This window comes from Oryza brachyantha, chromosome 11, assembly GCF_000231095.2.
Source record: "Oryza brachyantha chromosome 11, ObraRS2, whole genome shotgun sequence".
Taxonomy (NCBI): domain Eukaryota; kingdom Viridiplantae; phylum Streptophyta; class Magnoliopsida; order Poales; family Poaceae; genus Oryza; species Oryza brachyantha.
The window spans coordinates 251,488-278,484 of NC_023173.2; the positions used below are offsets into that span (position 1 = coordinate 251,488).

General features: G+C 38.4%; 4 protein-coding genes and 1 non-coding gene across 5 annotated transcripts; 1 reads left to right on the forward strand and 4 right to left on the reverse strand.

The window, feature by feature from the left end:
• Nucleotides 1-4,422: 4,422 nt before the first annotated feature.
• LOC102717021 (mRNA turnover protein 4 homolog) lies at nt 4,423-6,694 on the reverse strand. The gene is made up of 8 exons (XM_006663645.2): nt 6,626-6,694; nt 6,135-6,303; nt 5,909-5,999; nt 5,752-5,810; nt 5,601-5,661; nt 5,218-5,308; nt 5,059-5,135; nt 4,423-4,794 (listed from the first exon to the last, which is right to left on the reverse strand). The coding sequence occupies exons 1-8, from the start codon at nt 6,651-6,653 to the stop codon at nt 4,666-4,668; spliced, it is 705 nt and encodes a 234-aa protein (XP_006663708.1). The 5' UTR covers nt 6,654-6,694; the 3' UTR covers nt 4,423-4,665.
• Nucleotides 6,695-8,055: 1,361 nt separating this feature from the next.
• TRNAI-AAU lies at nt 8,056-8,129 on the forward strand. The gene has a single exon. It is a non-coding gene; the product is annotated as a tRNA-Ile (tRNA).
• A 1,949-nt stretch (nt 8,130-10,078) lies between these two features.
• On the reverse strand, nt 10,079-13,553 carry LOC102717571 (protein CHUP1, chloroplastic-like). Its single transcript, XM_006663647.3, has 8 exons — nt 13,234-13,553; nt 13,100-13,146; nt 11,437-13,026; nt 11,164-11,295; nt 10,901-11,082; nt 10,646-10,757; nt 10,414-10,557; nt 10,079-10,312 (listed from the first exon to the last, which is right to left on the reverse strand). Exons 1-8 carry the CDS (start codon nt 13,310-13,312, stop codon nt 10,214-10,216), a joined length of 2,385 nt encoding a protein of 794 aa, XP_006663710.3. The 5' UTR covers nt 13,313-13,553; the 3' UTR covers nt 10,079-10,213.
• Nucleotides 13,554-14,986: 1,433 nt separating this feature from the next.
• LOC102715340 (probable phytol kinase 2, chloroplastic) lies at nt 14,987-17,117 on the reverse strand. Its single transcript, XM_006662584.3, has 6 exons — nt 16,877-17,117; nt 16,610-16,677; nt 16,383-16,517; nt 16,061-16,176; nt 15,803-15,917; nt 14,987-15,708 (listed from the first exon to the last, which is right to left on the reverse strand). The coding sequence occupies exons 1-6, from the start codon at nt 17,051-17,053 to the stop codon at nt 15,438-15,440; spliced, it is 882 nt and encodes a 293-aa protein (XP_006662647.2). The 5' UTR covers nt 17,054-17,117; the 3' UTR covers nt 14,987-15,437.
• Nucleotides 17,118-22,301: 5,184 nt separating this feature from the next.
• LOC102707908 (transcription activator GLK2-like) lies at nt 22,302-24,465 on the reverse strand. Its single transcript, XM_006663082.3, has 5 exons — nt 23,960-24,465; nt 23,642-23,718; nt 23,476-23,512; nt 23,195-23,336; nt 22,302-22,948 (listed from the first exon to the last, which is right to left on the reverse strand). The coding sequence occupies exons 1-5, from the start codon at nt 24,201-24,203 to the stop codon at nt 22,528-22,530; spliced, it is 921 nt and encodes a 306-aa protein (XP_006663145.2). The 5' UTR covers nt 24,204-24,465; the 3' UTR covers nt 22,302-22,527.
• Between the last annotated feature and the right edge of the window lie 2,532 nt (nt 24,466-26,997).

Sequence of the window (26,997 nt, forward strand, 5' to 3'; positions counted from 1 at the left end):
CACGAGGTAGAAGCTGATGATAGATGAGATCCAGCACGTAAGTACGTACGAGGCAGCCGCAACGAAACGCCGCTCAAATTTCCACCAGGACCGGGGACGTCTTTTTTTTTTTTAATTTCCTAGTATTTGCACCACATGCATTATTATTGCCGTGTCTCGCGTGTCTAAATTTCTACGCTATTGAATATTCATATCTCCTATTTGACAATCACCTAACTGTATATTCCTTAATTATTCACCAAGGTTATTAAGTATTCAAAATTTTCCTACTGACAGTCGTCTGATTAATTATTCATTAATAGCCACAGTGTAATCACCGCGTATAATAGTTGCTGAGTTAGCCCAATTAATCAACCCGTACTTGTACATGTGCATCTCTCACTTAATTAATTTCCTTTCAAGCAAGGAGCAATTTTCCCAATAAATTAAATCATCAAGTCAAATGATCTTGTTTAGTTCTCAATTTTTTTTCCAAAAACATCACATCGAATTTTTAGACACCTAAATAAAGCATTAAATAAGGATGAACCAAAAAACTAATTGTACAGTTATGAAAGAAATCTTGAGACGAATCTTTTGAGCCTAATTAGTCCATGATTAGCCATAAGTGCTACAGTAATCAACATGTGCTAATGACGGATTAATTATGCTCAAAAGATTCGTCTCGCGGTTTCTAGGCTAGCCGTGAAATTCGTTTTTTTCATTCGTGTCCGAAAACCCCTTCCGACATCCGGTCAAACGTTCGATGTGATGTTTTTGCCAAAAAATTTTCGCAACTAAACACCACCTTAATGCCAGAGTATATCAGAATGACAACAGCTATCTAGCTAGCAATGCACAAGTACAACTTAGGTCGCGTTCTTCGAGGGGAGATTACATCAGAATGACAACAGCTATCTAGCTAGCAACGCGCAAGTACAACTTAGGTCGTGTTCTTCGAGGGGTGGTAAGTAACTTATCCCAACACGTGCGGAAAACGTACTAATTTATGACTAATTTATTATTGATTATTAAAATAATATAAAATAGATTAATATGATTTTTTAAACAGTTTTCCTAGAAAATTTTTGCAAAATATACACCGTTTGGCAGTTCGGGAAGCATGCACGCGAAAAACGAGGAAGATAAGTTAACTTATCGGTGTAGCCGAATGCGGCCTTAGTTGTACGTGCTATTTATGTTACATATATCCATAGAAAACGTTGTTGATTCTTACTTCTCAAGAATATTTTTAAATTTTACTAAGTTTCAAAATTTCTTATTAATACTTAAATATAATTATTCCCATCAAATTAAAAAGTCAATGGTATTTCTATAAGCATGTTTTATTTAAGATGAACTATCAATGTGATCAATGGTCAATTGGTCATGATAATATATTTATATAATCAATAGCCGAAATTAAATCATTAAATGATCAAATTCTTTGTCAGAGTGTCCAATTATTAGATGTATGTATACATAGATATATATAAACCATGACAAGTAGAATTACAAACTAATTTGCAAGTCAATAGCCAACCCTAAAGTGAAGGCTATGCCAAAAAGTATGTAGTGTGACAGTTGCAAGTGACTAAGTGAGCAATCTTGTTACCCTTATTAAAAAATGTAAGATCGTAGTCATGATTAATATTTTGTGATGAATAAATTAATTTATTAATAGAAATTAGTCTGAAAATATTTATGGTGTTCGTGTGAGTGTGCGTAACTAATGTGAGTTAGGTTATCATATCTGTGTGTCTAGAAACGGTTGATTTTATCTATGTGTGTATAAGTGACTTGAGATCAAACTTAGTCAATGGTAAGAACAGGTTCAGGGAGAAACCGAGATCGATTATTGTTGGGATGTCATGTGACATGGTTAGATTAAACCCAATATCCTTAGATATCAACGACAATCTATGGTGGATGAGAACTAGGCTCAATGAGGAGCTGAGGTCCAGATGATCATGGATTTCAAGTGATGATGTTAGATATAGGATGGCACATTATGGATAGACATTGTGTGAGGATGGATTCGTAATATGCTTTACAAGTTGTGTGTGCAAGTACCGGAGAAATTGTGAAAAATATGGATGGAAAGTTGAGAAAGAAAAAAATGATTTAGGCTGTGGAATTTGGAAGGAGAGCATTTAAATGCTAAATTAAATTAGTTCTAGGAATTGAGGTTCTGTAAGATACTAACTTGATGCAATGAAGTTAATTTAATTTTTACCCGGCCTCTAAATTTAAAATTTAGTCCTATTGAGATTTGAACTTAGGAACTTAGGGCTCTACTCAGATGATTGTAACCAGCATACCACATACCCTTTTCCAGAGTTGATATACTTCTAGTGCAGTTCGGGTTTTGTTTTTGACACTAAGAAGGTGGTTAAAGTGCCCGTGACAACTTCACTGGTTATAGGTTCTTGTTATTTGTGCTAAAAAGTTTTGATTTTTTGTACTCCTGCTATTTATCCATTTGGTTTGCTTGGTTCTTGTGTTTTAATTTTCTATTTGCTAGTATAAAATATAGAACGCAAATTAATTAGAACCGCGACAAGCGAGCGGAAAAAAAACCCCCCGCTTGATGCCGGCTCCACTCACATTCTACTGTAGCAGGAGTGAGTACTTCACGAACCACACATATAAAGTTTGACAGTAGCAACTAGACATGAACTAAGTATATCATAAATATCTAAAAGGACGTAGTGCAGCAACCAAAAAAAAAAAAAGATGATTTGGGCCACAGTTGGCCAATCACCTTACATAGCACCTTGGTAATATCGATTAGTTGTGTCTGTGTACGTTTAAGATGGTTTTGTCGTGGGCCGTCACTCGTGCTTCTTGTGGGATGGACGGGTAGTACTAAGGGTTTTTTTTTAAGTTTAGGATTATTATAATCTAGATTATTAGGAGTAAGCTGAAAAAAACAGATAACTTATAGTTTATTATAATCTGAAGTCCAGCTTATTATAATCTAATAAACTCATTTAGATGAGCTTTTCCAGATTATTGGGTAAAAAATTATCCACCATACCATCTCACTCCTTATTTAGATTTGCAAACCCATTAACATAGACTCTAATAATCTAGCAAAAAAAACAGTACACAGTATAATAATCTATCTGACTCAACAATATAGATTATAATAATATTAAGTGGCCTAACCCTCCCATCATGCAACCCGGCCACTCGTCCTTTTTCACCTTCCTAGCTCTATCCTTTCTTCTTCCTCTCGCGTCAACATTAATTGCTGGTCTTCTCTCGCGGTACAACCCCATCGGCATGCATGTACGTAGTAAGAAGCGAGGGATCAAATCCCAATAGAATGGAATATATGGTCGAAAAGTTATCTATAGCATACCCACAATAACGCACATGCAATGCAATAGTACGTCTTCCTACTCGTGCGTGTGTGCAAGTGTTGGAAGAACAAGCTAGGGAAAAAAAGGCAATGTAGGTGATGTGGGTTTAATTGATGTAATATGGTACTATTGCTTTGGCTTCGTGAACCGGTCCTGTGATGAGCCAGCCATGGAAGCATGATTTTGCGCATCCACCATGTCCATGTGCAACTGGAACTCACTCCCATTCGTCACTATAATAATGTATTGTTGATGCTGCCGTTCGTATGTATGCTTATCTTGGTAAAGGAAAGGACTGGTTAGAGTCGCGATCGTACATCATTTTGATCACCAAAGGGACGATAATCTCACAGGCGTTCTCTCCTTGAATGAAGACAATGGGAGGAGGAAGCAGTAATTGGGTTCCAAAACAGGGCTTTGTTAAGTTGCTAATAGCTTAGACCAGGAACATGCGTTTGCTTCTGTCTGGCAGGCTTGTTAGAAATACTAGAAGAAGTTTGTGAGTTTTGACTAGTAATCTTGTCAAACTTTGCAACTTTTGGTTTGGACATGTGAATACGAACTACACGTCTCGATGGCCTAATTACAAATTTCATGAAAAGAAAGATTATGAATTTCTAACCTCAATGATATCATGGTTTAAAGTAATATTCTCCCTCTCGAGCACAAATCACCTTGAGTATAAAATTTAGAGCTCACTAACCTAAGTGACCAGCGACGCGACAGATCAGGTCGTGGACTGAAGACAATCAGAGGAATGTGTCAACAAAGGACAAGATCCTTGCGACCGTTTTAAGGCTTGGAGTTATCATGACATGAATAATGTTTGGCTGTTTCTTTATCATCACAGATCAGGCACCAACTGGAAAGACAACATTTTGGACATTTTTCCATTACAAAGAATTAAACGAAAGAAAGAAACAAACCTGCAGAACAAACTCTAACATAAGCCCAGCTACGCACCCAAAACAACCAAAGAATATATTTTGTTGATTTTTTTCCTTTTGGCGAAGGATCAAATTATACCAAGTTTCCAACACATTCATGGAGTTAACAATTCTTCCCAAGAGTTAAATAAATACCCATAGATCAAGTAAGCTAGCTGTTAATGCCACCGTGTTAATAATATACCAATGAACCAACACCACCACTCGCTTATAGAAAGTACCAGGGCCGCCGCTCGATCTCGAGCAGATTACCATTTTCAGATTTCCAACGTATCAACGATCAAACGGCACAGACGCCATACCACACGCACGCACAATTCCAAAAACTGCCTCAGCACGATAAGACAGCAAGTGCGTCACTCCCAACGAGCTTAAGAACAATCATCGGCTTCATCAGTTCGCAGTTGCGCCAACCCCTCCTTGTAAACTTCAAAGTCATCGGAGGACCAACGGCAGACAAGGTACAGTCGGAATGTTGCCATCTGCATCCCAAGCAACCTCTACAATGCAGAAATTCAAGAGGGCTTTAATGCAATGGAATAGACCAGACATAAGATTGGCAAATGCATTTTCAGGTTAATGGAACAGCCAATTTGTTTTACACTTTTACCTTGGGTATATCTTAATAAAGCACATAGTAGTAATAACTATGGCAGTTAAAGATGCTACCGTTAGCTTGGTCACAATATTAACATAATTACAAATGTAAATCTGATTTTGCAAATAAGTTGTGTAGGTTATTAATAGCCTGATCACATACATACCAGAATTTGTGCCGCCTCCGGTGAAATGGGCTTCCCTTCTTCACATACTACATGATCTGCAACTAATTCTACCATACCTGTATGAACCAAACCAAACTTTACAACCATTTCGCTTGGTAACTTCTAGCACACGCACAAAAATTGTTGGAAAACTGCTACCTTTGTTCAGACGAACTGGCAGTCCTTGCTTGCGTAGAAAGGGTTCCATTTCATGTGTGAACTGTTCCAAGGGACCTTCCTTAAGCTCCACCTGGCATAGCATCAGGTTTTAAATATAGTAGACCATGTTGTATGAAGAAGAAATGTGCCTAGTTATTCTAGACATCGTGAATTTTGCAGACAACACAGCTATAACCAAAGAGCTTAACACTGCCAAATGCTTTTGACTTAATTTTTCTAAAGTCACTAAGGGACTTGCCATTGTCACTGTAACTTTAGTACGAATCTGGATAAACACAGTGCCATGGTATTTGCACTATGTTTACTGAGACCACAAGCCATGAACAGGTAAAGAATAAAAAAGGAAAAGGTAACTTGAATACCGTTTCTGTCGCAGCACTTCCTGTCCTTGCGAAATCATGCTCTTCGAATTCTCGAAATAATCTGCAATGAAATATATGGAAAAGAACTGTTAATATAAAGCATAAGCAGTCATCATGTAAAAGTATAAACCATCAGAGAAGGAGACTATACCTCTCTACATCATCTCTTGGAAGATTAGTAAAGAACAGTCCAGAATCACCTTGGAGGAACTAAATACAGAAAGCATACTTCAATTAAGACACGGCATTTCATAGTAATGTTTTGTGTTGCATTATCTACCAAGGATTAACAAAGGAAAAAAGTTCACCTTGGAAAGCTTATGGACGCCTGTTTTAGCTTCATCAGCTGGTGAACGCCCCAGCGCTATCTGCATGACCTTCTTTCCAGCAAGGAATATCCTGACAAAAAAGGAAGGAGCATGTAAGAGTGGCATCCATGATTAAGTTGCACACAGCAAGAAATCCAATGTATGCAGCATATCATTTGGACAGTAATAGTCAGAGTAACAAAAATAACAAGAGGGAGGGAGGTACCTGCTAGATGACTTGAGCTGCTCTCTGAGGTCCTTGAGCTTCTGATTCCTCATGTTATCATAGGTGAAGACATAGGCAGTAGAGTAATTGTCAACAGCTTGTTTGATATCGGCGACCACTTTGCCCTTGCGCTCTAATCCCGGCTTCTTCTTGGTCTTGGACAGGGTTACTGCGCTCGAATCGAATCAGGGGCAGGGCCAGGGCGTAAATTACAGGGACAAAAACTAAATAAAAGCTTGGCGTTGCTTACTACTAATACTAATTCCTCCTACAAAAGAAGAGTGGTTTGTGCAGAACAGTGGCAATCTAGCTACTACTCTAGCAAAGAAAGAGACAAAGGTTTTGGATCTCCTCCTCGTTGGCCATGGGAAGAGAAGCCTGTAGCTTACGAGTATTTGCGAGCAATTAAGCAAGATCCTCAAAGTACACATTCTAGGAAGTGATGAGCAGCGACAAGGAAGGAAGGAAGGAAGGAAGGAGCACGAAGTTACCAGGACGGTTGCGCTTGGATTTCGGCATCTCAGCTTCTTCTCGGCGGCGGCGGCAGAGGGCGCGGCTGGTTCAATCAATGAATGGAAGAAGAAACAACATCTACTACTAGTCTTGTATTGTAGGGTTTATGTGGTGGGCTGGGCTGGGCTGGGCTTCATGTAGTTCTTGTCCGTTATGGGCTGGATTGTTGTTGCTAGGAAAAAGAATAAGTCCACTTTAGCTCCCTCCTGCTGCCGTCGAATTTCAAAATTGTCCGTAAACCCGAATTTAGGTCTTGAATTCGCATATCTAATCTAATATAGGCCCCTGAATAGTACGAATGGGTGGTTTTATTTACGTGAATCCTAGTCAGTAAAAGAAACCTTACAAAATTTATGGGGCCTAAAGGTCAATGAAATAGGATTAAAAAAAAAACTCTCCTCTCTCTTTTCTCTTCTTTTCTTTTAACTCTCTCCGCTGACGAAGTTTACATGCTCGTTGACCTATTTGGTTGTTCACCAAGGGCGGCGCCATGGCAGAGCTCCCCAACATGTGCCGTTTGCATGTTTGCACAAGCACATCATCGCTGTCGACGAGCGAGATCTGTGGCCATGTCACCTTCATCTCCTCTCTCTCTTCTTCCGTGCAGTCGGCAGCGCTGGGGCGTGGATGGCGGGTGGCCCATTCGCGAAGAAAGCTAGAGAGAGCAACAACAGCAGGAAGCTCAATCGACTCGTCGCATTTGTCGTTCGTCTGTCTCCTCCGCTCGGCGACCGTCGGCCGTCCCTTGCGCGCAACTTGACGACCGCCGGCCACCTATCCTCTATGCGCCCTAGCTTGCATGGTGACCGCCGACCGCTGCTGTCCGCCGTCCGTTATTCGTGCCCAGCTCGTCGGCCACTACCGCCCATCCCTAGCCCGTCGGGCCGCCGGTCCCCGCCCGGGCCGCCGCCCGCCATCTGCATCCATGCCACCGCCTTGCGCACCCTAGCTCGATACCCTGCCGCCCCCGCCTACGCCGCCATCTGCGCCTAGCTCGCTGGTCGTTGCCGCCTGCACCGCGAGCTAGATGCACGGAGTCACGGAGAGAAAAGAGGAAGAAGAGAGAGAGAGGAGACGAAGGAAGAAAATAAGTAAAGAGAAAAAAAAAGAAAATCTAACATATGGGGTTCACTATATACCATGTCAGCAAAATCAAAAAAAAAATTTAATACTACCGAGGAACTTTTTTAAACGTTTTACTAAATTTAGAAATACACATGTCTGATTTTATAATTAAGGGATATCAGACAAACTCAACGTTACGCGAGAGACCCCCTCTACTTGGGGCTGTTGCTACAAAAGGCCTAGCTCAGCCCAATTGGCAGCCCATGGCCTGGCCAGTAATAGAAGCAAAAAGGCAGCCCACATTTCATTATAGATACCATGGCTCAGCAGTTATAAATAAAAGGGCCTATTAGCTCAGCTGGTTAGAGCGTCGTGCTAATAACGCGAAGGTCGCAGGTTCGAGACCTGCATGGGCCATTTTTTTTTACTTTTTAAACAATTGACATATTTTTTATTATTCCTGATAAAAATACATTAAAAAGAAATAAAGGTAGAAAATATTTTTGATTTACGTTTAAAGAAGAAGAAAAAACTAGGTTTCCGTTCAGTTTCAAGTATTTAATTTCACCAATAAGATACAGAGACTCGCTTCACATTTTTAATTACACAAAAAAAATCATTGGAGAAAGGTCTGCTAAGACTTTTGGAAAAACACCAACGTTTGCTGGCTTATTTGACAAAGAAATCGGTGTTCAGATCAACATTCTCCTTTACCACTGTGGAGGTCAGGTTCACAATATCGCAATTATTCTTATAATAATCACGATAATCGATCCTACCCTACCACCAAGACACAATAAAGATAAACCGCATCTTAGTTTGGAAAATATCATGAGATTTCAATATTTTAAAAAATTTTGGAAGAAAACCCCCCAAAATTTATGGGGTTATATAGCGATAATCGTGACATATATCACGATAATCATAAAATATGACACGGTCTTCACATACAACCAATATTATTGGTATTTCGAGAACCGCTTTGATTATCATCCCAGATATCGCGATTATTGCTTCCATCAAAACCACGGTCATAAGCGCTACCTACCACACGATAATTGCTCCATGCCACGCAGATAGCCCCTAAAACCATGATGATTTTATTCAAAAATTTGAATTTAAATTTGTGGGATTTTTTGCATGAATATCATGGTGTCGCTAGCGCGTGATTTCGGCTTATGAAAAGATAGATGGAGATACATATTCTCATTGTATATTTGTTTTGTGCTATGTGGTAACCATTTTTGTTCTTGTGCCATTTGAGACATTATCCTGTGTCATTTGATATATAAAATACTATGACCTCCGATTTAGATTATAATATGCTTTAGTTTTTCATATACATAGATATTAATATAGATATAACATATTTCTTAGTTTATAGATGGATTTAGCGAAAACTAAAAAAAAATCTTATAATTCGTACGGGAAGTATATCAGTATAATATGCATTCCCGGTAGAGAAACAAGCAAATTAAGCATCGGTACGCAGGTATTGCCTTTTGCCCATTTGGTGTTTCGTTTAGCAAAATCTCTAGTACTACTATTATCTTTCCCGTTGAAATATTCGCTAAAAAATAGAGATCGACTCAAGCGTGGGACAGTGGGAGTGGCAACGGTGTGAAGGGAAGGGAGTGAGGCTGAGGCGCCGACGGCTCCAAGCGAGCGGCCTCCTCCTCCGGGGTTGAGCGAACGATGAGGTCCTTTTCTCCCAGATTTCGATTCAACTTATTTATCTCGGATTTTCGTTTTCTTTTCCTTTCAGATTCTCACTTGTTTCTTTCACCATTCAAGATTGGGATTTTCATTTTCTTTCCTTTCATATTCTCAGTCATTTCTTCATCCATTCAATGTTGTCACTATTTTTCTCCCAATAGAGTTCTCACTAAAAAGATAGTTTTTTTTTCACGATTCAATTTTACTTTTTAAAATAAAGATTGTTTTTTTCAGAGTGGAAAGTTGATTCTTTTCATGCATGAAAATTACTGAAATATTTAGGGCAGTACTTGGTTGTAGGCTGTCTGGTTTCTCCTAAGTGCCGAGAATAGCTTCTTCAGTAGTATATAAGCAGTCTTGCTGACTGGTAACTCCTTTAGTTTCTAAAAATGAGCCTGCAACCTTTAAATACAAAGAAATACACTTTGACTAATATAGTTGAACCTGTAGACTTGTCATCCTTTAGGTACTGAATATTGGAATTTACATTTGTATTTTCTAGTCTCTCCTTCTCATATAAGATTTTTTAATCTTGTCTAGATCGATCCTTTGATTAGTGTGTATAGTGTATATGATTTATATTTGTCTAGATATATTAGCATACATATAAATCTAGGCTATATGTAAAGTCTTACGCCGTGAAACGGATAGAGTACTATTTAGCTATTCAATTGATTAATCTTGCCTTTCAACAAAGAAACCATTGAAGTTCGGAAAGCGACATGGTTTTTTTTTTAGAGAAAAGGCTTAAAAGCCCAGCTTTTTATAAAGCAACATGGTTAGAGCTATGCATTGGAAATTTGTGGAGCAGATGTCTGTGTGGACATCTTGCTTCTTAACTCTTCAAATGCCTTCATGCTTTCCTCGTCGAAGCCTCCAGCAAACTGTAGTACAACACACAAGGATAAGTTGTCAACTAGAGAATTTCCATTTCACCATTCAGATTAATCAGCACCATGGCATATACGGCCGATGAATTGTATACCTGATGAACTCGGAAAGCAAATCTGATACCCTGAAGAAGCAAGAACTCTCTGTTGGGCTCTTTCTCAGTACCTAGCAACGCATCAAGCTCTGTGGCAACCCTCTTCATATACTTTTTTGCCAGCTGAACAGATTCCAATTTGATCTATTTCCAACATACAAGATGAAATTTGGATTTTAGATTTGCTGCATGATCTAAAATGTGGCAATAAACAGAGGATAGAGATGTTAACCTTGCCAACTACTCCAGAATCAGACAACCAATCCACTGGTATTCCATACTCCCTGTAGCGTGATGTGGCCATGTCTCTAGTGCGAAGTAGTGCATACACACTCTGCTCCACTCTGACATAAGTATGGCACTTATTAGTCCAACTAAACATCAAATGCTTATGCTTTTTAGAGATATTTGGACTTGACAACATTTATTAGTTCACTCTGAGGAATCATGGAATTAGGGAGAATATTAGTTTAGAGGAGATGCTTACTTTTCAAGCAAGGAATACATCTTCTTGAGAGCATCTTCACATGGAAGTTTTGGATCATCAGTAAATGAAGAAACCTTGTGTTCTAACTTTAGCAGGTCTTGATACTCAAAGGCTGCTTCTCTTAGTGCATCAGCTTTGTTCTCTGGCCAATCGAAGTGCTTTAGTACTGCCCGCTCATCAACCTAATGTCAATCAACCCTTTTTCAGTGGTACTTCATTACGTTGTCATGTGATGTATAAAAAAAATCAGTGAGGTAGCTTACCAAAAAGGATAGTTCTTCATCGAGCCAATTTACAAATGCAACAACGTCGTCGATATTTACAAACTTTGCTTCCCGGACCTCATTTGCTAGAGACTCGACAAATTCTCCTTGTGTCTCCACATCAGCTTTGACCTGAAACATTCCATTTTTTGTAAAATAAGATCATTAGTTATTAAGCTTAAACTACCAACTACAACGAACTGAAGTAATAATGGGCTGCCAGAATTTGACAGTATATATTTATGAAAGGTAGCTTCAGTTGAAAATACTTACAGCTAAGAGGAATGCTGATCTGTTCTCGATCTCTCCGACCATGTTGCTTCTCACATCAGAAACACTTGATGTCGTTGATCCCAGAGAAGTTGTGTCCTTCATGGCTTCACGCTTCATGAGACTTTGATAGAACTCTACAACCTCTGGAGCATGGTGTACCTTGTCACCACCAGCAAGGTTTCTAGGTAGCGATCCAGGGGGTGGAGGTGGGCCACCGAGTTTCCCAGGAGGTACACCTGGTGGTGGAGGTACACCACTTGTGGTGTTGACAGCTCCTGAGGCAGTGGCTGAGGGTGCAGGAGGTGGCCGAGGAACTCTTGGAGCTCTTTTCTCAATGTTTGCGAGTTTCGGTTGCGTCACCACTAGAGGGTTGTTCTGATTATCACTAGATTGGCCACTGGATTCAGCATTAGCTGTAGGAGCCTTCTCCTTTATTTGAGCAAGTTTTGGAGGGAGTGCAGCTTTTGGACCTGAGGTACTAACACCACCATATCTTTGTACTCTAGCTTTCTCGGCCTTCTCTTTTATCGCCTTCTCCCGTTCTGTGGCGAGTTTGTGCCTATCTTTATAAGCTGGATATTTCTCATCAGCAAAACCTGCTACAGTCTTTGACATCAACTGGAATGAGGATGCAACATTTGCCTCACCCATGATATCACTTGGATCTTGTTCCCTCTTTCCAAGTGTTGTAATGCCCATATCATCTCCTGCATTTATGAGCATGAGAGCTTCCTTTGGTTTCTGGCTGTTACTCTTTGGGGACTCACTAGTAAGGGACTGTGTCGATGATGCTAAACTGCTCCTGTCATCCTTCCCTCTTCCCCACTTCTTGAGCTTTTGCATCAGATTGGGCCTTTTTCCAAAGAAGCTGTATCCGCTGGAAGAACTGTCAAGTGAAACATTGTCCAAGTCTTCTCTTCTTGGTGAAGAAGGTGCAGAAGAAGCTTTTTCTAAGTCAGTGTCACCTTGACCTCGTTCTGATCCTGCATATTCCAGCATTAGCAGTTTGGCTCTCTCACGTGATTTTGGGCTCAGGGTCTTGTTGAGATCACGAGCAGAAATTTTGTCTGATGGTGTCTGGTAGTTGCGGAGCTCATATCTTACACACGCATTAACCCAACGCAGGTAAACCAACTCTTCTACTTCACTGAACCTGTTCGTTTGTAGGCCTTCCACTTGCTTTGTGAGGTCTTCGTTTGCATGCGTCAGCTTCTTCCTATCCTCTTGCAGCAACTTGATGGTGACGCTGAGCATGTCTATCTCCACCGTCTTCATCTTGAGCTGCTTGTGTAACTCAACAACGTCTGTCTCCTGTTCCTTGAGGCCATAATACTCCAACAGCTCGCCTTCAGGCTTCACCTCCCTCTCCTCCAGATCACGCACATGTCCATGAAGCCTTTCTAGCTCAGAGTTACCATTGTTGTATCGAGAGCGTTCTTTGACATCAAACCTGTCGCTTGGTTGGGGGATGTCGATCTCTCTTGACAGGAGGCTCTCGATCTCGGAGAGCATGTCATCATCATCTGAATGAGCTGAATTGATTATCCCGCTGATTGCTTTAACCTCTTCATTCTCTTCCTCTTTCTCCCCCTGAACCACAGCAATTGAAAACAAAAGTTAAAGTTATAAGTTTCAGGCTAGTAGAGAATAAACATGTACTTACATGTTCAGGGTAGCGAGTTTCATCCTTTCTTTTCCTTGATTGGCCATCTGCAGAAGTTCATCAAGAGCTTTAGTGAGAAATTTAGATGAGCAGATTAAGGAAGTGTTGGTGCTAGAGAGCTGCAAGTATAGTACCTTTGCTACCACTGTTGGCTCTCTTAAGTGTTAAAGCTGTGACGGAGGCTACAACGACAACGCCTAACCTGACAAGCATGATTCCTTGCACTCATCACTATCCCAGGCAGGAGGGCCGATGACATACAGTGCTCTCTCTTCTCATCACAAACTGGCAAGTTATGACTATGAGAATGGCAAGCCAAGTATCTTGGGCTAGAGATAATAGATATATACATTGGAGGAGGAGAGCTCCTTGCCTTCAAGGGTGAGTGAAAGCCACCAGAACATGTGGCTTGCAAATTCTTGCTTGCAATTTGTCACTCTCCATATGTTTATTCCTTGTTTGCGAAAACAGATTGACTCATATAGTAGACAAGGTTCGGTTTTATGTGTGCTAGCAGTTTAGCTCTTACTAATAGCTGACAAAATTTACATATGCTGACTGCACGAGGAAGAAAGCATGCATCTTAATTTAATTTGTCATCCACAAGTAGGCTTGTGGGCCTGTGGCTTGATAGCTAGCATGGTATGCAGGCTGTTTCCTGTGCACAAAAATGGGTGGTAGCTAGTGTCTGATAGAGATATTTGGATAGCAAAGACCTAACGGAGCTCTTTTAGGGTACTCCATCTTACCTCCATGATGGTAAGAGTTGAGGGTAGACCTGGCCCTTGATTATTATAATTGTTTTAGCATTAAATTTTTTCTCTCAATTCATAAATTAGAGTAAAGAAAGGAAAGCATTGATGCGCCCAATTATCCTCTCTAAACTTGCTGTGCATGTAACTCTTAATGTGCTTCCAAATTGGTTGTGTTTTACCATATTGGAATGCATGGACTGGTGAGAACGTACATGGAACAAATGTGCAACAACGGTTTCAAATCCAAAAATTTGAAAACGTTAAACATAAATAAAAGTTTATCATATAATGACTTAACTATATATATAATCTGAAAAATAGATACATGAAATACATCTATATTCTGAATATTTATGTTCTAATAACATGTTCGTCTCTTGAGAAAAAGTCAATTTTGAAATTTTCTGATGGGTCTTGATTACAGTGTAAAGTTCAAAGTGTATTGTAGGCATAAATACATTCATTTAATTCATGCATGATATAAATAGCAAGAGAGAATATAATTCATTTCCTCGAATAAGCCTATTACCTCCTATGAGGTAATAGCAACAGCAATCGTTGGATCCGTATGAAAATGGATGGCCTAAAAAAAGTTGGAGTACCGTAAAAAATTCCAATAAGCTAATAACACATTACTGCACTCACAAAATGTTCTGATTTTTCGTTCTGGCATTTTTGAAGAATCTGGAGGTTCTCCTCTGCTGCACCCCTAGAGAAAATAATTGTGCATGTTTTCAGGCCTGTAATCTCCATGGAATGGAAGTCTGTTTCGAGAAAAAGAAAAGGCTAATAGCTTGCACACAACCACCATACAATCAGTTTGGATTTTGGACTGAAGCCTGCTCTCTGGTATGGTTTTCCTCTCAAGTTTTGCTTAAACTAGTTTGATTTACTAATGCCATAAAAGCTTTTGTTTAGTATGCAATGTGTTTACAAGATACTGACTATGATGCTTGCAGCTTGTTTCCCTTCATCGATGTTACATGCAAAACAACCAGCTAAGACCATCTGATTCTAAACAAGTGCAGAAATGTGGCTGCTGTCACCACTCATGCGGATGCCCAAGGAGAACAGAGACGAGGAGGGCCTTTGCTAACCTTGCCATTTTCACATAGAGGATGACGTAAGGATCTTCGCTGCTGACTGGTTGTTGATGTTCCCAGGCCGAGAGCACAATTTGCTGAAACCCATCCTGCTTAGTCCAGTAGTTTTCAAAACGGAAGCGACGCAAACTGATGCTGGGCTAGCTGGCCACAAATCAGAAGCAGGGGACAGTGGTCGGAAGCTGACGAACTGAGTGCTTGGAGGTTGGCTTTAGAGAAGGCGTCCTCCCAATCTGTAGTCCGTCAAGCTTGACCAGAGTTGGGGCCCTCTGCTCATTACTCCACGTGTACATCCTCCCCCATAGATAAACCTCTTTGAGCTCAAGATTTGTTTAACTATTTTGATTTAGTAATGTCAGATAGCTATGATAATTTCAGTTTGTGTCCATCCATGTTTACATGTAAACCAATCCGCTGCACTTGACACCCATCCAAACAGTCAGTTACTGCTAAACTCTGATTGGCGTTGGCGGCTACTCACTAGTACCTGCCCAAGACCATCTGATTCTGAACAAGTGCAGAAATGTAGCTGCTGTCAGTGCTCATGCAACACAGGTTTCTGGCCCCAACATAATAGAAAATCAGGACACCAACGAAAACAGATGTAACTGGCACAGTCAAGTTGTCGTCTAGGCGTGTGCTGATAGGAAGTGACTCCACAATTGCAGCAGCAAGCGATATCACTCCAAAGGCAACCACCATTCTCCAGCTCTCCTCCACAAATCCGAAGAGATGGAAGTAGCACATGTACCTGGCACACACATACATACTCCACCGGTTTCAGGTTAACATGTCCCCAGGCTTCAGTCGAAATATATATAGCTCTTACATAGTTTGTTACTTACATGATTGACGCAAGGAAACCAGCTAAGAACATTGCAACTGATCCAGCGTAAGATTTGTCAGGGTTGTAAGGAAGCTTTGCATGCCCAAATCGCCTTCCAGCTATGTCAGCTACACCTGAAATAAGCAATGCATTTAATTCAACAGTCAACATCTGAAACTTTTTTACTTGCTGAATGAAAATAGCAGTCCGAAATTGATAAAACAGTATCAGGATAAAACCTTGAATAGCAGAAATCAAAATGAAAGTAACGCCATACCATCTCCGGCACACAAGTTGCAAATCACAGCGATTGAAATGGGGGATGTCCTCCAGAAAATTATAGTAGTGAGAGTTATAGCACAAGCATAATACAGTGGACCTTTAAGAAGCTCCCTAGATACAGAAGGAAAAGGATTACAACTGTTACTCCATTACCTAATCAGTTACAGAAACAGAATAATCATGATGCTAATTTGCAAGGAAGAGAATATATGTTACACAAAAAGAACTTTTTTTTTGCAGTGATGTGTAAGAATGACAATTCTTTCTTGTTTTTTTTTCGTCACTCGTCAAAGGGGAAAAAAAAATCAAATGAGTACCTACAGTCCCCGTTCCTGGTCATGGAGTTCACCACACCCTCATCTTTGACAATACCAAGTCCAATCAAGGTCACCTTTATGATGTTGAGTACAATTACAATGGAAGCAAGAAAAGGAGCATAAACATCATCCGCGCTGCAACCGGGAAGAGTTGTCAGGAAGGCGGAAACAGTTGGCTTTAATGGAGATGGCTACAATTTGTTGGTATGGATTGATCGATTAATTACCTGAAGAAAGGCCACATAAGGAAGTATACTAAGCCAACAGTGATGTGCACGAGTTTCCTGCAAAGCTTCTGAAGATAGAAGCAAAAGGCAGTTAGTCAACAAGCAGCAGAGACGAGATGTAGGTGCCTAGCTACCACAGTACTGTTCCCTAGCTAGCTTGTCCGTACAACTCACACGAACACACCAATTAAGAGAGTATTTGGAAGAATCATACATGAACTGAGAGCTGGCGTTATATATGAGAGTAGGAAGAAGAAGGTAGCTGACCTGGTCCAAGAGAGCGCGGTTGGCGACCAGCTCCCAGAAGCTGAGCACAGCGAAGGAGGCGGCTCCGGTGAGCACGGCGGCGCCGGCGTCTCGGAGCAGTGGGCTCTCCGTCCACATGCTAGCTCTAGCTCTTACCCGTGCAGATGTAGCCAGGACTGCGAGATTGGATCGGGACATTTCTGCCTCTAATACTACTACTACTACTACTACTACTACTACTACTATACCAATCCTCACGTTTCTCTTCTCTCCTTAATTTTCTCCTCAATTTCATACTAGTAAAGTACTGTATACAATAACAGATAGAGTGTGAAGGATTCGTGTCCACATCCGTCCTTGTCCGGATGCAAAGTATTCCTTATTATCTTGTTTAGCTTGTAAAAAGTTTTTAAAAAACATCAAATCAAACTTTTGGACACCTATTTAAAGTATTAAACATACTCAGATTCTGACTTAAAACCGCGAGACGAATCTTTTGAGTCTAATTAATCTGTCATTAGTATATGTTGGTTACGGTAGCACTTATGGCTAATCATGTTCTAGTTAGGCTTGAAAGATTCGTTTCACGATTTTTCGCATAACTATATAATTACTTTTAATGTTCATGTATATTTAATACTTCATTTAGGTGTCCAAAGATTCAATGTGATGTTTTTAGAAAAGTTTTTGGAAACTAAACAGGCCTAAGTCATCGAGACCTTCAACATCTTTTCAATATCTCTAATGCATTATCCACTCATTAGACCATATCCAATACCAAAGAGGTTCCTAAAATAGTTTTTTAAGTATTTTTTTTAAAAAAGATGTCCAACAAAAACCCAACACCATTCCTAAAATATCCTCTCTCCTAATCCTAGCCTAAAAATGAGTCATATATGGGGAACCAATCAGTGTTCGGAGTTGGTTGTTCGGTAGAAAATTAAAAATCCTCTCACGTGTAGGAGTATCCGTTGCATCATTTTTTCTATCCACGTCATTTTTATCCTTGTCCGTGCCCTATAATGTCGTTGCCGCTCCTTCACTCATAGGCTAGGACATAACAGAGATTAATAAAAAAGGGTAAGATATTCTCTAATTGATGACACGTATGGCATGGCATTGTCTTGATGTTTCATTTTTCCATAAAATAGAAAAATATCAAAAGATTTATTGGATGTGAGTAATTTAGGCTACAATGATATAAGGTGAAGCGACAACGTCGTCTAGACGGAGTGAACGGCACTCGTGCAGCTGGGAAGGGAGAAGAGACCGATTCAACAACTAATGGGTCCTACCTTGCTTACTTGGTCAACTAACAAATTATTGGATCTAAACTTTTTAGCCTTTATTGGAGGAGAAGAGTGATTTTTTGGCCCATTTAAGGAGAACTCTAATACAATATATTTGGGATGTAATTTTTAGGCTTCTATGAGATGCTCTTAGGAACCTTTTAGTGTGAAGTAACAATCGTGGTGCCTAAGCAGACTGTGCGATAATTGTTATATTTTTCTCACATAATAGCATATGCTTTGAGTTTTGTTGTGAAAAAACCATTTATGACAACAATATAGTTTTAAACACTGAACTTATGTCCGATTTTCAAATTAATATAGTAACTGACATGTGCATTCAGCAATGTGAGGGATCTTTTAGTATTCTCTTACTAATACAAAATTTAAGGTACTTTTGTCTTTCTCTTTTCTCTCCATTTTTATTATTGACATCTTCTTACTAATAAGATTCCACAAATTAAAGAGGGCATATTATACCATTTATTCGAAATTCGAAAGTAACTTTATTTTTCATTCATCTCACACAAACAAATACCAAAAATAAAAGACTATAATATCCTCTACTTATCAAATTGTAATACAACCGTCCCCTACTTTATCTATTCTCAATGTATTTATTTTTTTCACAAACTCCAATGTAATGATGTTTAGAAATGAATTTATTTTAAAATAAATAAGTGTAAAAATAATCGTATTATGGGACTAAGATAGCAGCTTATAATCTGATTCAAATAAGACGATGTCATTATTATCAACACAAGTTTTTATTACTTCTTATATTTTATTTTGTTGTAATTGCTTACAAGTTGGACTCAAGTACTGATGTCTCGTCGGTATAGGTTTAAGTATCTAATTTCATCAATTAGGATGAGTTTGACAACCCCACTTGTCAACTTCCTGTCCCTCGTTTTTCGCTCGTCTGCTTTCCAGACTGCCTAAGAGTGTGTTTTTAAAATATAGTTATAGACAAGTTGTTTCAGAAAATATATTAATTTAGTTTTGAAGTTTTTTAAGCTAATCCTTAAGTCATAAAGTGGTAATCTACCATTCCATTTTGCGTGGCATATGAGAGGAGTTCCCAAACTCCCCCGCTGAACTTACCCTTGATGTTTTATATGGATTGGAGGATCAGGTTATTTCTTATTATTGGTTAACGTGTGAAAATTTTCAATTAATATGATATTATCTAGCTATATATGAATTGTCCTCTCAAAATTATTTATTTTTAACTAGATAAGTTATTTGTCAATTGTACTCATGCATGAACTCTTTTCTCGATAATAATAGTTACTTTAAACTGAACTTATGATAGTTCTAAATTGTATTGCTATGTGAACTGTGCTCTTAAAATTATTTATGTTAAACTTAAATCTAAAAAAAATCTATACCGTACTCCTTCATAAACTCGTAAATATGCAGTTTGTCATGATCTCCTCTCTTCGTGTATGTTAGTTCTCAAAATTCTAAACGTTGAAAGTTGTATAGAATGATTTCGTAGTATTCAATTTATTGTTCTTTGTGTGTGTTCAATCCCGTTTAGAGCATCCCAATAGCTCATCTATCTCATTCTCTATCCTGAAATAGAGGATGAAGACTTCAAATTGAGCTCCAATAGATCAGCTATCCTATCATCTATTTTTAGAGGTTATCTATATTAGGAGAGAGATCCTCAAATTTAGATGATCTCTCTCCATCCTCCAAAGAGATATAGAGGATATCATATATGAATGATCTAGTGGGGTATAAAGAGATACGAAGGATGAAACTATTTTAAATGATCATTCAAATGAAGATATAGATGATCAAATTTAAATGAGCTGTTGGGGATGCTCTTAGTTCCCAAAAAGTTTTACCGAAAACATCGTATCAAATCATTGGACACCTAAATGATGCATTAAAGGTAGATGAAAAAACTAATTGCACAGTAGGAATGAAATCGTGAGACAAACCTTTTGAGCCTAATTAGTCTATGATTAGCCATAAGTGGTACAGTAACTAATCTGTGCTAATGTCGGCTTAATTAGGTTCAAAAGATCTGTCTCATGGTTTCCAGACGAGCTGTGAAATTTTGTTTTTTCATTCGTGTCCAAAAACTCTTCCGATATCCGGTCAAACGTCCGACGTGACACTTCTTCAAAAATTTTTTGTCACCTGCCTTTTGACTTTATATTAATGATAAGAGTTAAATTTAACAATAAATTAGAAAATCTAAGCCTAGCTAACAAGCATAAAGCTGCACACAGCAACAAACAACATTAACTAACGGCGTCTTCACGTAGAAGCAACATGACAAACCAGTGCAACAACGTTTTTCGATGAGTACAACTCAAGGGAGATATACACACCGGACCAAACCAGACAAGCTTGCTTGCATGCATAAATTGAACTGAATTAAAATCGTGGGTCCTAGCTAGATAGGCAAACGAAACCGTCACAGATAATTTCTGAATCGCTCGCATGCATAACTAGAGATCAAAGTCAGAGTTTACAGAGATAAGATAGGAGCAAACTTGAATGTACTGCATTGTCGAATACTCAGTCAATCCGGCCCATGCATACCGAACCAATGCGCTGTCAAATAGTATATAGTTAACTGCAGATGCATGTGCATGTACATGTACTTGGACCAAGATATTCCTTCCTATATCGACACCAAATCTCAATTAATATTTAGCATGCTCTGTTAAAAAACTGAAAAACTGGTTCATTGTCAAACATGATATGCGTGCTTTATTAATCAGGATGACATACATATGCATACTGTTGAGTAGAATTTAAAACAAAATTAATTAAATAATTAAATGATACTCCCCCATCCATAAAACTATAAGTATTTCAAGGGTTTTAGCTGACCAAAAGGTTAAGGTGAAACTACTTCGATGCCCCTAAGAGTTTACCTTTTTTTTTTAAAAAAAAATGAACACTCACTAATGCATCAATAAATACATGGAATCGTTAGTGATGATTGGATTAGGAAAGTACCACTCTAGAAATGTTCATAACTATGGATAAATTTCAAACACGATACATATATACTTATATTCATGGACAAAGAGATTAGCACATACATAGTAGGGAGAGGTATATATTTAGTTACAATTTAGACCACTTTTTTTTTTGCCAAAGTTCTGCTTTGAATGATCCTTAAACCAATCTTTTCACTTTCTATTGGGTAATTTTCTTATTTTTACAGTTTAGACCACCAAGCTCTCTTGAATATATATAGTCATGTCAAGCCACCCCTTCGACAAGCATATATACTTGAGGACATTGACGAGTGCAGAAGAAGTTGTTTGGGGTGGTCTAAACATCAGCAATGATAAAATTACTCAGAAGTGAAAACATTGTTTTAAGGGTAATTTTTTTAGTAAAACTTTGGCAATAAAAAATGTCCCAAATTGCAATTTGCTTTTAAATTTTTACAACAATCATTCATTAAATTGCATGATTTAGTAATCAAAATGTACTCTTTAGGATAAAAGGTAAAAACCACAATTATTTGATAATGAATCAACAGATAGATCAACCGAGATCGCTTGATTAATTAATCAAAATATGAAGGATAATTAACAACCGAAATATAGAATAAATATGTCATCTTCCTCTAGATCTACATGGAAAATACAAATATATATAAGATATGAACAAACTTAAATGTACTGCTTTCTGAAATAGTCAAAACCATAACCAATACGTATTCCTATATATATCAACCTTAAATCTCAATACATAGCATGATTTGTAAAAAAAACCAAAATTAAAGTGGATCATTGTCAAACATGATATCATGTTCTTAGGCATAATGTTGAGTATAATTAAACCAAAATAAAATATATATAGCAGATACTCCTTAAATATGTACATCATCATGTATTAAAATCGCATGATTCGGTAATAAAACAAACTAGCTCTTTAATTAATTAAGGGGGACAACTAAACCATAATTATTATAATGAATCAGCAGATAGATCGACTGAGATCAACTAGTATAGATTAATCAAAATATAAGAAGGTTGATGAACAACCGAAATATAGGATAAATGTTTATCTTCCTCTAGATATATATATATATATATATATATATATATATATATATATATATATATATATATATATATATATATATATATATATATATATATATATATATACATGCATAAAAGGATAAGTACCACAAGATATCACCACAGTGTAGTCATATGGTGAGATGTAGAGTACTAGTCCTTGTTGCATGGTTTTTCCCTAATTCAATTTAATTATCAAATAGCCACGATGACATGATCTAGCTAGTCGATATATCACCAGTTCACCAGGCAGGCCAGCTGGTAGGACTGACTAGTCCTCTCATCATCTTATAATTTGAAGAGGGAGATCGATCGATCAGAACAAAGAAAGAGAGAGCCCAGTAGCACAACTCTCTTCTTCTTGATCACCACCAATAATACCAGTATGATTATCATGATCTTCCTCATTATGTTTCTTCCCCAAACTGAATTCTCTCTTTCTCTTCTCCCGACGCGGACCAGCATTAGCAATATTGAGGGATAGATCGAGATTAAGATGAGGACCTTCTCCTTCATCCTCATTGCAGATTATCTCTTTCAGTACTACTGCTCTTTGATGGTTTGAAGAGCCTTGGACTACAAAATCTGGAAGGTGGCTGCTGGCAGTATGGAATGCATCATGAGCTTCAGCTGCTGCTGGTGGTGGGTAATAGGGTTTTGATCCAACAAACAGGTGGTGGCCTGCATGAGTCCAGTATGATGCATGACATCTCCATGGGGACCATGCATTGCCAAACCTACATGTGTAAAACATCGAATATATGTGGTTCATTATTAGTGATCGACGTCAATAATTAGTCAGTCAATAATCAGTGAGAACAAGTTAACTATATAGGACTTGAGGAGAGAGCTCAATTATTCATGCAACTGTTGCAGCTGTGCTACACGCCAGACAGACAAGAAACTAACTAAAGGCGTCTGAAATTTAATGGGATTTTGTTTGTGAGCTAGAGAGAGAAGAGCTGCATGGATCCAACAACTACCTGGGTCTGGTACCGGAGCCAGCAGTGATGTGGCGATGATGAAGAAGAGCAGGCAACGAAATATGGCCAACGTTGTACGCTTGTCCCCCATGACCATGATGAACATACTGGTGTTCTTCTCTCCATGAACCTCCTCCTATCACTGTTTATATGCACAAAATCAATCAACAGATATGTATCATGTATCTATTAATCATACATGCAGATGCTAGCTGGATTAATCAATCTATATATACTAAAATTTAAGATCTGATCATGAAGAATTGCTTATATTGGCGTACCCTGGCCAGACTCGTCGATCTTCTTGCTCCTATACATCTGAAAATCGATCGCAGGGAAGAAAAGGCAGCATATATACATGGATTAGTTTTAGGCAATTAAGAGATAGTATTAGTATTAACCTAGCTAAAGATACTACTTGTAGGTAGATACATCATACATATATACCTGGAGATGGCTCTTGACATGACCTATGCTAAGCCCTCTAACATTCATCAACTGAAGAACGAGCTTGGGAGTTGCACCTGTGCACACAAATCAATGCAATCAACCTGGATGAAACTGACATCATGCTAAACCATATCGAGATATATAGATTATGTCCGGGTAAATTAAATAATCAATAGATACTGCATATGGATGGATATTTAGGTAGGATCAGACCGAAGGAATTAAGGAGGAGATGAAATCGATCATCTATATTCCGTAGTAGCAATAATCTATATAGACTAGAGAAATATAGGATTAGGGTCCGGCCGGGCTTACGATCTTGGCCGCCGAGCCTGTCGACGGCGCGGACGAAGCAGAGATGAAGCTCCGGCGTCCAGCGGAGGCGGGGGTTCTTGGACCGGACGTAGGGCCGCACCGACGACGACGACGAGGTGCGCCGCTCGGCCCCTTCCTCCTCCACCGTACTACTGCTCGTCGAGCTCCCGTCGTTGCCCGCCGCTGCACCGCCACCGCCACCGCCACCTTCCGTCGACCCCACCTCCTTGCCTGCCGTTTCCATAGCTCGATCGATCGGCAAACAGAAATTAAGGAAAGCTCTGGATCTCTATAGCTTGATGATGAACGGCGATTCTTGTTGCTGCTGCATCTGCATGATGTCAAAAGAGGCTAGCTAGCTAGCTATGACTATGAGAAATAAGCCAAAATCGGGCGCTGCAAACTGAACTGAGGTCACCATTCAATTCTATCTATCTATCTACCTAGCTATGTTACGCACACACATATATATTATTTGTCCATATGCATATGATACATATGGCTTGTTGCTTTTTGGAAGGGATGGAGCTAAGCATGCATGTGCACATATATATTAGTAGTAGTAACTAACAAGCTAGTAATTAATTAAAGCTAGCTAGGTAATTAAAAGGGAGAGAAGCAGGTAAATATATAATTAAGATCCTGGACTTTTCAGTAGCTAGCTAAGCTAGTACCAGGGACAATTAATCTTCCAAGAAATAGCTAGTTTTGGAATTAGTTGGAACTTGGTCGCCACCGATCGAAAAGTCTTGGAAAGAGAGGCTTCTCATCTGAGTCTTACTAGTATAATTTTTCCTCACTCTGATCTATAACTCTTGTAAGTTGTAACTTCCTTTTCTGTCTCTAGCTAGTGTAGAATTAAGTTGCAGTGGACTGATGAAAGACAGGGCCGGGTGTGAAAAGGAGAGATGGAGAAAAGAGTCCAAGCCAAATTTCAGATCAAGTATGAAGAAGTCCGGGTGCTTGACTCCTTGCACTAGATGCCAATTTGTCTGTGACTGTCTATGTGAATGCACGAGTTTTTAGTACTTCTACATATATATATACACACATGTATGCATCAATTATTGTACCCCAACCTGATACAGCATGTGTGTACATTCTTAAATTATTTTCATTGTTTTTACATACTCAGTAGTTTCTATAAAGCCTCATGCATGCTACTACTATAGCTAACTGCTGACAATTAAAGTGCACAAAGGAATCAAGGAGAACTTAGCTAGTAGCTGCCATATATAATTTCAAACAAACAAAAGGAAAATTTAAGTCTACTGATAGTCAATTAGGTACATATTTGTAGGTACGTACGTATAGTAGGACCAGTGTTTGATATCACCAGCAAATTTTATGAGACCTAGCACAAGGCTACGTCTTTTTTTTTCCTTTACAACAATTGGTAAATATATACACTCTCGGTTCTAAAGTATAAGGATTTTTAATTATTGGCTTAGATTTATATCCCGAGATGATGTATAATGTATTTTTAGGACGGGTATATTATCCCTGCCACATGATGGCCTTTGATCTCTACTGACTAGTAATCATGGTATCTAACTCATGGTTGAGTAAACCATTATTGACAATTGGATAGTTATTCAAGCACCCACAACAAATGAAACTATTAGCATTATCTAAAAGAATGAAACTATTAAGAGGTCAGGGTGTTGGGGTTGCTGCTCTTAGTATGTGATGGTTTCAATTTTAAGATTTTTATTTATTTACGAGAAAATGTAACAAATGTCATTGACAAATACTTAATTTTAAGAAATATCATCGTATAAACGAATTTATTTAAGAAATTTTATCGTCGTTAGGGTTCTATCAGCATTTCTCCGTTAAGTGCTATAGTATATATGAACAATATATATTTAACGATAGAAATGGACAGAACCCTATGACGATGGTATTTTTAGACAAAATCATTTGTACAATAGCATTTCATATAACTCACGCTCGTCAATGGAATATTTTCGACTTAGATATTTGTGAATGGAATCTTTTAGATTTTCTTTTTATCTATTTATTTTGTAGGAAACAAATCTAAGATTATCGACACAGCAATAGAGAAGTCCAAATGAAAATTTAAGAATTAGCTGGAATTTCACAGGAAGCCTCGTTGAAAGCTTCTCAGAATGTAAACGTCAATTAATTTATGAAATGGGTCATAGTATATACGTGGACGGAGGAAAGGGAAGATTACATCATAGTGGTTGGCAAAAAGTTGAATGCCTTTTTAATCTTTTTGCTTCTATTCATGTTTGTTCCTGGTCCCACTTCTCAGCTGTTATTTGCTAGTTCCATATATACTCTAAATTCATGTATAACAACGTCATCAGTATCTCATCATGTGTAGTTACTAGTTAATTATACTCTAAATGGTTGTATATTTCTGTTGCTGATGTGTTCTACCGTTGCTTTTTTTTCTAATTATGTGCCATTCCAAGCTTGTTAATTAAAATCGTTATATTTGCTTAAACAAAGATTGTATGCCCAAAGGTCTTTAAATACCTATATATACCTGTTTCATATGCCCTTTTGTAGAATCAAAGCTACTAAAATCAATCAAAGCTAAGCTAACTCTAGTGCCAATATTGCAATTTTGCATTAGAATCTTGTATAAGAGGCACAATTGGAATTTTAAGCAGTACCAGAGTACTACGTCAATCCCTGTAAGTTTAGTGCATTTCGTATTAGCATACGGATAACCCTGAGCCTAATGGACAACAAAATTAAAGTGCATGTACTCTCAACTTCTGAAGATCGATGTAAAATATAGAGGTCCATCACTAATTAGTCATAGTCAGTGGACATCTTAACTAAGCTTTTGGTCGAATGAATGTAATTAAACCGGTAGCACTTTATCTTTTAGGTACATTTTGTACACCATTTATTCTACCTTTTGACCAGTTAGCATGTTCTTTGATATAAAAAAAATGAAACTGGCATAATTATTGAATTGTTGGCTGGTTTCTTGCTTGTTCTCTGAAAACTTCATGAAGTATATATACATACAACATATGTATGTTTGATGTGACGGT